The sequence below is a fragment of the Vitis riparia genome, unplaced genomic scaffold, assembly GCF_004353265.1.
Source record: "Vitis riparia cultivar Riparia Gloire de Montpellier isolate 1030 unplaced genomic scaffold, EGFV_Vit.rip_1.0 scaffold796_pilon_pilon, whole genome shotgun sequence".
Classification (NCBI taxonomy): domain Eukaryota; kingdom Viridiplantae; phylum Streptophyta; class Magnoliopsida; order Vitales; family Vitaceae; genus Vitis; species Vitis riparia.
The window spans coordinates 45,537-57,829 of NW_023269789.1; the positions used below are offsets into that span (position 1 = coordinate 45,537).

General features: G+C 35.8%; 1 protein-coding gene across 2 annotated transcripts; it reads right to left on the minus strand.

The window, feature by feature from the left end:
• Positions 1 to 736: 736 nt before the first annotated feature.
• LOC117910646 lies at positions 737 to 5,708 on the minus strand. Of its 2 annotated transcripts, none has more exons than XM_034824755.1 (2): positions 5,380 to 5,708; positions 737 to 762 (listed from the first exon to the last, which is right to left on the minus strand). In XM_034824755.1, exons 1-2 carry the CDS (start codon positions 5,696 to 5,698, stop codon positions 755 to 757), a joined length of 327 nt encoding a protein of 108 aa, XP_034680646.1. In that variant the 5' UTR covers positions 5,699 to 5,708; the 3' UTR covers positions 737 to 754. The 2 variants fall into 2 exon arrangements, with proteins under 2 accessions (XP_034680646.1, XP_034680645.1); XM_034824754.1 differs by lacking the exon at positions 737 to 762 and adding an exon at positions 3,778 to 3,806.
• Between the last annotated feature and the right edge of the window lie 6,585 nt (positions 5,709 to 12,293).

Below are 12,293 nucleotides of genomic sequence, written 5' to 3' on the forward strand. Positions count from 1 at the left end.
TCTTCTTTATCTTGTCATGTGTCTGTTTGGGAAGCCTTGCTCTTGTAGTGCACACATAGACAACGTCAAACCTGGGGAAGGGCTTCAATTCTGGGAGAAGTTACTGGTTTCAGCATAAGAGACTTTCACACTGGGGTTCTCTAGCCTGGACACCCGCAGTTATTTATGAATCTGATACACAAGTGATGTTAACAACAAGAAAGTTTGGTTTGCTAACAGAGATAAGCCTATATCTGGCACCAATGCAAATCTCATGTTGGATGGCAATGGCACATTGATGATCATTCATAGTGGGGGTGATCCAATTGTCTTGAATTCCAATCAAGCATTCAGAAACTCCATAGCTACCTAGCTTGATTCTGGAAATTTTGTACTGGCAGCCTTAAATTCAGATGGATCCGTGAAGCAGACACTATGGGAAAGTGTTGATGATCCTACAGACACGCTCCTGCCTGGGATGAAACTAGGCATCAACTTGAAAAACAGACAAAACTGGTCACTTGCTTCTTGGATACACGAACAAGTGCTTGCTCCTTGTTTGTAAAATATGGATACAATGGAGAAAAGAAACACTCTCAAACACTCACTTTGATACAATAAAACTCTCAAAGTTACAAAATAAGAACAAGAAGAATAAGAATACAAGAAAGACTCAAACAAGTTCTTGGAACTTTGTCCAAAGACTTTATTTCCTCCCACTTCTAGAAATCTTTTGGGAACTAATGGAAATAGTATTGGGATTGATCAAGCCTTTTCACTTTTCTGCATAAGATTTCAAAAAGAAGAAAAGTCATATAAAACACTCTTAGGGTTGAAAAATGGTTACAAGGATGAGAAAAAACCCATTGTCTTCCTCAATTTCTTCATCTTTGTAACATTCAAAAAATTAAATCATATGTTTAATTCACACATTAAACATGATTTAATCTCAAATGTGTAACTCTCTTACACTTAACCTCTCAAGTTTTATAAAGTTACAAAGATGAGAAGACTCATTGTCTTCCGTAACCTTTCAAGTTTTGTAACATTTCAAAACTTAATCATATGTGTAAATACCTCTTAAGTTTTGTAACATTCCAAAACTTAATCATGTGTTTAATTCACACATTAAAAGTGTAACCCTTCTTACACTTTATTTTCAAAAGTTATTTTTCAAAAGTGTAACTCTTCTTACACTTTATTTTTAACCAACAATATATATATATATATATTTATATAAATATAACAATCCCCCACTTGGTTCAAAATAAACATCAACCCTTATAACCTCAACAGTGAAAATGCATAAAATAAAATATCTTTCGATTTGAATTTTACCTTAGTGTAATTGTCACAAAGCTCCGTTGAAATCCCATGTTGCTTGTAGCATTGAACCAGTTATTCCTTGTAACGAAACCGGTAACAACACACACACTTCCACTAACCACATGAGTGCCCATTATTTTCTTGCTTAGCACTTTTATGCCCATGTGCTCAATCCATTCATGAACTTTCTTGAAAGAAACTCCAACTCTCATGAGAGACGGCACCACCCCTAAGTTCACATAGGTGAAATTCTTCCAGCATCCTTGTTACCTTTAAGATGCTTGTCACACATAGACTGAATTTCATTAAAAGCTTTAAGCTTAACCCTCCAACGGTAACAACCAGCATTAATCATCACAGATGGAACTCACATGTTCTAATGCTGCCATAACCTACTTATCAATGACTTGTTTTTACCCATTGAACTTAAGACTAGTCATTTCTTAGTATTAAGTTGGGTTACCATCATTGGTGAATTTTATTTAAGGAGTTTTAGTCCCATCCCTCTAGATCTTATCCTTACTAAATCTCTTGTAAGAGGTTTAGCAAAAGGATCCGCCAAGTTTCCACTTGACCTCACAAATGAGATTGAGATGATTCCATTTTGAATCAATTGTCTCACATACTCATGTCTAATGCTTATATGTCTAGATTTCCCATTGTACACTCCACTGTACGCACGAGCTAGAGTGGCTTGACTGTCACAATGTATCGACACTGTTGACACATTATTTGCAGTAAAAGGGATGTCCATCATGAGATCCTTAAGCCACTCAGCTTCTTTTCCAATTGCAGCTAGAGCTATAAACTCTGCCTCCATGGTTGAGTGTGATATACAAGTCTGTTTCTTGGATCCCCAAGAGACAGCCCCACCACCAAGGGTAAACACCCAACCTGTGGTAGATAAATTATCTCCCACACTCGATATCCAGCTTGCATATGAATACCCTTCAAGTATAGCAGGAAACTTTGAATATTGGAGGCTTAGTTCTTTGGTATTCTTTAGGTAACCAAGAACTCTACCAATAGCTTTCCAATGTTCCACACTTGGATTGCTAATAAACCTACTTAGTTTACTAATTGCAAATGAAATGTCAGCCCTAGTACATTGAGCAGCATACATAAGACTTCCAATTGCACTTGCATACTCAAGTTGAACCACCGATCTACCATCATTCTTTTCAAGTTTTATACTTGAATCAAATGGAGTATTTAGCATCTTTAATCTTAAGATGACTAAATTTGCTAACTGCTTTCTCAATATAGTGGGTTTGGTTCAAAGCATAACCCCTACTATTTCTTTTCACTTTGATACCCAATATAGTATCAACTTCTCCAAGATCTTTCATCTTGAAGGTTGAGGATAGAAACCTTTTCGTTTCTATTATTCCTTTCATGTCATCACTCAAGATTAACATGTCATCCACATATAGACACACTATGACCACATAGTCATCACAAGTCTTAGAATATAAGCACTTGTCCACATTGTTGTGTCTAAATCCATCCGAAAGAATAGCATGATCAAATTTTTCGTGCCATTGTTTGGGAGCTTGTTTTAAACCATATATGATTTGACAAGCTTACACACTTTGTTTTCATTCCCCAGTAGAACAAAACCTTACAGTTATTCCATGTAGACCTCCTCATTGAGATCCCCATTCAAGAATGCTGTTTTGACATCCATTTGATGAACAAATAGATTATGAATTGATGCCAAAGCAAACAATATCCTAATCGATGTTGTTCTAGCCACCGGCGCATAGGTATCAAAATAATCAATACCTTCTCTTTGTTTAAACCCCTTAGCTACTAGTCTAGCCTTAAAGGTTTGAATCATGCCATCGGTGTGATATTTCATTCGAAATACCCACTTGCACCCTATTGGTTTAGATCCTGGTGGAAGGTCTACCAATTCCCATGTTTGGTTGGACATAATTGAATCCATTTCATCATTGATAGCCTCTTTCCAAAAAGCAACATCTCTATAAGCCATAGCTTCTTTGTATGTTTTGGGATTTTCCTCTATTTGAAGTACTATAGGAATTTTTCTTATAATATCTTCTCTATTTCCTTCTACTAAGTAAAAGGAAATTCTTTGAGAGTCAATCTCATCCGATCCCAACACTTTCTCTTTTCTAGCTCTTTGGCTTTTCCGAGGCACAATGGGTTGCTCAACAACCTTTGAAGGTGTCTCATCTTGAGACTCTCCAACACTAGTAGGTACTTGAGAATTGCTATCACTCAACAAATTCTCAAAGAACTCTACCTCTCTTGATTCAATTATCACATTAGACTCCAATTCTAATAGCCTATAAGCTTTGCTATTTGAGGCATAGCCTACAAATGCACACTTAATGGCTTTTGGACCCAATTTTGTTTTATTTGGATCCGTTTTCTTGCGATAAGCAAGACACCCCCACACTTTGAAGTAACCTATATTAGGCTTCCTTCCTTTCCATAACTCATATGGAGATATCTCATTTTTCTTCATAGGAATTCTATTCAAAATATGGCAAGCAGTCAACAAAGCTTCACCCCACAAATTGAAATTCAATTTAGCATGCAATAACATAGCATTCACCATTTCCAAGAATGTTCTATTCTTTCTCTCCGCTATGCCATTGTGTTGAGGTGTATAGGGTGCAGTGCACTCGTGTATTATGCCATATTCTTCACAAAAAGAATTGAATTCACTAGAGAAATATTCACCACCTCTATCACTTCTAAGCACCTTAATATTTTTTCCTAGTTGATTTTCAACTTCGGCTTTGTAAACTTTAAAGGCATTGAAAGTTTCACTTTTGTTTTTCAACAAAAACACATAGGTAAATCTAGAACAATCATCTATGAATGTAAGAAAATACCTATTTCTACCTCTTGTTAACATGCCATTAAGTTCACAAAGATCACTATGTATTAAATCAAGCAAATTAGATGATCTCTCAACACTATGAAAAGGCTTTTTAATCATCTTTGATTTAACACATATTTCACACTTTTCAAATTTCTTGGTATCACAAGCAATCAAACCACATTTCACAATCCTTTTAATAGTGCTTAAACCAACATGTGAAAGCCTATTATGCCACAAAAATAAAGAATTTGAATCACACATATAAGCAGAAGTAGAAGCCATTTTATTGATATTGTCATTGGTACAAAGTTTGATCATCCCATCACAAGAATACCCCTTCCCCACAAAGTTCCCCGATTTGGATAAAATTAGCTTACCGGATTCAAACACCGCTTTGATACCCGGTTTGCCAAGCAAATCCCCACTAACCAAATTTTTATTCATATCGGGAACATACAAAACATTTATAAGGGTAACCTTTTTGCCGGAGGTAAAAACAACTTCAATAGTGCCCTTGCCAAGCACCTTGGATCTTCCTTCATTGCCCATTTGAACCTCTTGATCTCCCTTTGCATCTTCAAAGGTCTTGAAAAGAGATTTGTCATAGGTAACATGAATTGTGGCACAAGTATCATACCACCATCCTTGCACCTTTCCTTGGACAACGCACACATCGCTTAGTGTTGCAATGATCTCCTCATCAATTGCATTCACCACAACCCCTTTTTGGTCCTTTCGGAACCTACACTCCCTAGCATAATGCCCGGGTTTTCCACACACAAAACAAGGACCTTTCTTGCCCTTAAATTGCTCTTGATTTTTCTTGGGGCTCATATAATTTCCGGAATTCCTTTTGTTGTTGTTATTTTTACCTCTAGGATGATTGGCCTTTGAAACCACATTGGCTTTGTTAGTCCCACCATTGGACTCTTCCACCATTTTGTCTCTTGATCTCGATTCTTCCTCAATGCGAAGATGTTTTTGAATCTCTTCCAAGGAGTAATCTTCACTCTTGTGGAGAATCCTCTTGCGGTAACCTTTCCAACTTGATGGTAATTTAGCCATAATAGCACCAACTTGGAAGGCCTCCAGAAGTTCAATTTTGAGAACTTTCAACTTATTCACAATTACTTGCAACTCATGAATTTGTGGTAAGAGAGGCTTTTCATAAAAAAATTTGAAATCAATGTATTAAGAAATAAGAAACTTTTTGGTACCTTCTTCCTCGGCTTTGTACTTGTTTTCAAGAGCCTCCCAAATCTCCCTCGCGGAATTGGTGTTGGTGTAGAGATCATATAGCCTATCGGATAAGGCGTTCAAAATATGACCCCTACATATGAGCTCATCCTCCTCCCTCTTCTTCCTTGCCGCCACCACTTGAGGTGTGTCATTTTCCTTTGGTTCTGGTAACGGTGCCAAGGTAGGATCAAGGATGTAGAAAATCTTGAGAGCTGTGAGAAGGAATCTCACCTTGTCTTGCCACCTAGTGAAGTTGGAACCATCAAAACGATCCAACCTCACAAGGTCTTGGTTCATAATCTTGATAGTCTCTTCTTCCATTGAAACTAGAGTCTTTGATTGTTTGTAAAATATGGATACAATGGAGAAAAGAAACACTCTCAAACACTCACTTTGATACAATAAAACTCTCAAAGTTACAAAATAAGAACAAGAAAAAGAAGAACATAAGAAAGGCTCAAACAAGTTCTTGGAACTTTGTCCAAAGACTCTATTTCCTCCCACTTCTAGAAATCTTTTGGGAACTAATGGAAATAGTCTTGGGATTGATCAAGCCTTTTCACTTTTCTGCATAAGATTTCAAAAAGAAGAAAAGTCATATAAAGCACTCTTAGGGTTGAAAAATGGTTACAAGGATGAGAAAAAACCCATTGTCTTCCTCAATCTCTTCATCTTTGTAACATTCAAAAATTAAATCATATGTTTAATTCACACATTAAACATGATTTAATCTCAAATGTGTAACTCTCTTACACTTAACCTCTTAAGTTTTATAAAGTTACAAAGATGAGAAGACTCATTGTCTTCCGTAACCTTTCAAGTTTTGTAACATTTCAAAACTTAATCATATGTGTAAATACCTCTTAAGTTTTGTAACATTCCAAAACTTAATCATGTGTTTAATTCACACATTAAAAGTGTAACCCTTCTTACACTTTATTTTCAAAAGTTATTTTTCAAAAGTGTAACTCTTCTTACACTTTATTTTTAACCAACAATATATATATATATATATATATATATATATATATATATATATATATATATATATATATATATATATATATATGTCATATGCAATGAAAATAGGAATTATGCCATGATTCAAAACAAAGAAGAGGGTTAGAAAATACAAAAGATATCCAACCAGAAATTTAAAGAGAAGGAACCAAAAAACTTGTTAGTTCATAATAAGCTTAAAACCGACCATGTAGGCGGTATAAAATAAAAAACATAAAACCGACCATATAGGCAGTACAAAAAAAAAAACATAAAATTAAAATCAAAGCATAATTAAAAACCATCCATATAGGAGGTAATCAAAACATACTTATATTATACATAAGGAGAAATATCTTACAATGGACAATGGTAGGAAAGCTTGAAGAAAGCTTGAAAGCTTGAAGGCTTAAAGGGATTACATGATGAGAGAGAAAGAAGAGAGAAGGGAGAGCATAAGCTTGGGAGAGAAAACTAGGCGTAAATTAAGCGTTCTTACAAATGAGGATCGAGCCTCCTTAAATAGGCAAAAAGGAATCTTGAACAGTAACAATGAATAGTAGACCCGTGCTTGAATAGTAAAAGTGAACAGTAACAGGGAACTGTAGAACATTTGACTATTAACTCAGAATCTTGCTTTCGGCTGAAATGACTGCTGATCAGGGAGGAATATATTCTGAGCGATGATCCATTAGGAGCTGAGTATCTTGAATAGTGGATTTGAACGGTAAAGGATCAATCTTTTTACTGCAAAATATCTGATATAGGGAATCTGCAGCAATGAGATGCCCCATGTTTTTTGGGTATGCTTCAAAGTCTCTGCTGATGACTCTGGCTCTCCAATGCTTGATTCGCTTAATAATTGGCTCTGCGCAAATGTCGGTTTTTACTAAGGGACTGGACAGAAGAGTAGGTCTTCTATTCTGGTAATGAAGATTAACATAGTGCTGGGCTGGAAGAATGCTGCCTTTAGAAATCCATTCAGGAGCTTTGCTAATAAAAATGGCGTCAGCAAACTTTTTGTTTAGCTTAAAACCTTGGGTTAAGCTTAGGTTAATCTTTCTGCCAAAATTGCTAGCTTGACTTGGATCAGAACAGATAAGTTGGTAAACCAATCCATAATCAAGAAGCAATTGAGGAGTTAGGATTAAAACTTCTCTTTTGAAAGCAAGGTTAATTGGCTGGTAATACTGCAGATCAATGCAGGCTCTGCTGATGGTGAAATTTCTATTGCAGTTGCAAATTTGCCTGTTGTCTTGTTGATGAAGAAGCGGCTCAGTACAATTTCTACAAAGATTTGAGCCATCAAATTCCATTTCCTTGGTTAAATTTAATCCTGGAACACTGAGACCAGGAATGGCTGAGAGATAAATGTGCAGATCCTGTAGATAAGCCGAAATAAAAACTTGCTTTTCTTCTGCACTGGACTTGGCTTTATCACAAATTAGCTGGTAAATATCATTTGGCTTAAGAGTGGATAGGATCTCATTCCTTCGGTGAAACATTCTAAAGATAATGCACTCCTGCTCTTCCTTACTTAATTTCTCATTCACCAGTGGGGTGAATGGTTTTTTCTCACCAATTTCCAATGGGGAAAAAGGGGCTTCTTGGCTTATATCTTCTTTAGGAAAATTAGCTATTTCTAGTCTTTTTTCCAGGGCCCTGCACCTAGCCTGCAAATCACAAATACACTTATGAACAGATAAGGGGTTAGTATCAAAATTCGAGAAGTCTAAGGGGAAGGGTTCTTCCACAAAAGGTAGAGAACCAGAAATATTTCCTTCTTCCATAACAGGGGAGGAAGGATGCTTAAGTACTGGAGGAGTAGGATCAGAATTAGATTCCTGAGATCTTGAAGCAAAATCATAATACAAAGGCTTGAATTTTTCTGATAAGACTGAATGAGGTTTCATGTAAGATGATAATTTCTTAAAGGATTGCTTTTTGGGAACCATGATCTTGTGAATCCTGCAAAAATTCACGAGTTAAGAAATCAGGGATTGAGTTATTTTCTCCTTTAATATATTCAATTTGAAAATCGAAATTGCTTAAAATGGCTTGCCATCTAGCAAAAATATGCTTAGAAGCTATATTTTTAACATCTTTTTGCAAGACTGATTTTGCTGATAAACAATCAACTCTTAATAAAAATTCTTGATTTAAAAGATCATCTTGAAATTTTGAAATGCATAAAACAATGCTTAAAATTTCCTTTTTGATGGTGCTGTAGTTGAGTTGGGCATGGTTCCAAGTTCCAGAAGTGAATCTAACCAACAATTCTTGATTATTACTTCTTTGCTTAAGAATTCCACCAAAACCTATGTCAGAAGCATCCGTCTCAACAATCTTAAAGGCTTTATGATCAGCTAAGGCGAGACATGGTAAGGTTTTGACTCTAGATTTGACAATCTTGACAATCTTGGTATGATCTTCATTCCAAGGAACTGGATTTTTCTTAAGTCTTTGTCTTAAAGGGGCACATAATTGACTTAAATCTTGTATGAAATCTGACACATAATTAAGGCTTCCTAAGAAACGTTGCAATTGTTTCTTATCCTTAATCTCATCAGAAAACTTATCAGCAAACTCAATTGATCTTTGAATGGGAGTGAAAGTTCCTTGGTGAATATGATGACCTAGGAATCTTACCTTAGTTTGAAAGAGGTTAATCTTAGTGGCTGACAAGCTTAGACCATTACTCTTAACAGTCTCAACAAACTTATTGAGATGTTTCCAATGTTGTTCAACAGAATCTGAATAAATCAAAACATCATCAATGTAAACAATAATGAAATCAGAAAACTGGTTAAAGATTTCATTCATTATGTTTTGAAACTCAGAAGGTGCATTCTTAAGGCCAAAGGGCATTACATTCCACTCATAATGACCAAATGGAACCACAAAGGCTGTTTTGTACCTATCCTTTTCCGCAATCTGGATTTGCCAAAATCCTGATTTCATGTCAAACTTAGAGAAAACTTTGGACTTCCCTAATCTTTGAAGGAGGTCTTTTTTATTTGGGATAGGATACCTGATCCTTCTTAAAATATCATTGAGGGGCTTATAGTTGATGACTAGTCTAGGTGTTCCTCTTTCAAGTTCAGCTTGTTTCTGAACATAAAAGGCAGAACAACTCCAAGGGGACTTAGACTTCCTTATCAACCTTTTATCTATGAGATCCTGGATTTCTTTTTCACAATAGCTTAACAAATCCTTGTTCATTTGAATTGGTCTTGCTTTAGTGGGAATATTTTTCTCACTAAAATCAGGCTCATAAGGTAATTCTACCTCATGTTGCTTCCTGTGCCAAAATGCATTAGGAATGTTAGAACACACTTCCCTAATAATTTTATTCTTAAAATTTTCTATGGTATCTTGAGTTTTCTTAACCTTCAATTGATCTTCTATTCTAACCAGAGCAATCTCTTGCTTTAAGAGATTAATATGATTTTGCTTAGCCTTAATCACCTGATCTTTTATGGTGTTTATACTTCTTTCTCCAGGTGGATTGGAAATTCAAACAGAATTCCTTATCTAAAAGCTTAGTTCTTATACCTTGATCATCTACCCACATGGGAAAGATGGAGCTTAAGAAAGGGGCTCCAAGGAGAGTTTTCTCCTTGAGATCTTTAACAAGAATAAAGGTTTGCTTAATGCAAATGCCTTGGTTACAAACATGGGCATTCGATAGCTTGTACTTGATAATAAGCTTTTTACCATTAGCACCAAAAAGAGTTTGCCTGGTTTTTTCATAAAGCTGGGTAGGTACAAGACCTTCTTGTAGACAATTCAAAGCTGCACCTGAATCAATTAAAGCAATAATATCAAGGATAAATTTATTCTTAATTACTATAGTAAGGGAGACTTCCCACCTTTGGAAGATAACTTTACTAATAGTATTTAAGTATGCGTTTATCTTATCACTATTGTCTTGTGAAGATTCAAGAACTTCTTCAAAGTCTTCCTTTTTAGGATTACTGTGATAAAAACCTATCCTATTGATATAATCATGAGGGATAGGGAATTCTGAGCTTGTAGGTTGTTTTAGTTCTTAATGTCCTTCTTATACTGCCCTATTTCTTCTTGAAGATCCTTAATAGTCAGGGTATTAAGGATAATCTTTTTCTCATGTTTATCACTATGATCCTTAAAAGGGTTTTGGATAGAAGGTTCTCTGGTTAATCTAATTAGTCCATTATCCTTTGCTTTTGGACTAATATTCCTTTTAACCAAAAGGATTCTCCTATGAGGTGTTTCGGGAATAGCAAAAGTTTGAGGTGTTTCAGGGATAACAAGATTATCTTTAACCTTTTGGCTTATTCTATCAATGAAAGCTTGATCAATTTGAGGATTTTCCTAAAATTTCTTGGATAATTCAAAAGGCTTAAACAAAGGCTTATTGTCATTCTTAACAAAAGGTTTCTTAAGGTGATCCTGAGTTTCAATAATCTCCTCAACTCTATTGACTTGATTTCCAAGGGTTATGAGAAACATATTAGTATAATTGATTTGTTCCATAATCCTTCTAATATCGGTTGCACTAGCAGTTCCTTTATCCTCTGGCTTAGTCTTGAAAGGTGAAGCTGTGACTATGGTTCCATTAATATTCTTTTCTATCTTAGCTTCAGGAGGATGGATGGATTCTATAACAATGTTGTCACTGGTTTTCCATATCTTAGCTTTTGTAGAGGTGTTATTAATACGCTTACAAGGATAATCTGGATATTCCTCTTGTTTGAAGAGTTCAAACCAAATCCAAAACTTAATATTTTTCTTTTCTTGTCTTAAGTAGGCATAGAATTCTTCTTGGTAAATGGTTCTAATGACCTTAGGGACGGTGCTAAAGAACCAATCATTTCTTTGCTTATTGACTTCAGAATAGAAGTCTTTTCTTAAGAGATCCTTGTTGATCTCAAAGTCTTCATCACTTAGGCTAATTGTGTTAATCATCTGGGAATAGGTAGGAGACATGACAGGGACTCATCCTGTTGGGATTCCTGAGTAGACTCATTATCCTCAGTGTAAAATGGTCTAGCCACGTTGGTGTGACTTCTGACACCTGTTAGCTTAATATTCTTAGGATTTCCTGAGCTGGAACCTTCTTCTTCCCTAGTGGTTCTAACTGGGATGGAAGAGCTTGAAGCTCTAGAGGGTTCATAAACAGAAACTCTAGGGCTGCTAGAATGTCTGAAAGAGTTGGAGAAAACCAGTTCTCCTCCTCCATCAGGATATTGAACAATCTGTTCAATACTTTCAGAACGCTGTGCTATGGCTGGAACAGCATTAGCAAAATGCCAATTTTCAGGAAACTCAACATCTTTCCACAAGATCTTCTTGGGGATGATGAAATCTGACTTATCTAGCATATCTGAGTGAAAGTAAGTGGTCTCACCTTTAGGACTGGTGCAAAGAGCCCCAGATCCAACGCTTGTGTTCATGCTCTTATAGGCAAACCTGGTTATGATGGAAACAGGACTGTTTCCTGGTTTGATCTTAAAGCCATGGGTCTTAATATGCAGGACAACTGAATCTAAGATGTCTGCATCTCTTATTCTAACTGTGAAGTTAGGATAGCACTGGAAATAAACTGGGCCATCATTCAGTCCAGCTTGGACTGCGCCTATAATAGAATCTGATATTCGAGATGCCTATTATCCCTTAAACACATGACAATAGAGGTGTTTAAACCTAATCTTGTCAAAGGCTTAGCTGCTACTTGAATCATACCAAAGTGTATGAAATTATAGCCATCTCTCTTATGCTTTTCAATGGATCTGTTATCTAGAAGTCTTATGACTTGGTCGTCTTGTTCTAAACTGACTGACATTTCAGAGGTCTTGATGGTATAATCTGTGAAGAACTTAAAGGTTCCTTTCTTATAAATTTCTTGATT

Excerpts from the sequence above, each read along its gene's own strand:
- LOC117910646 (XM_034824754.1), bottom strand. The coding sequence starts at position 5,698 with ATGAACCAAGACCTTGTGAGGTTGGATCGTTTTGATGGTTCCAACTTC.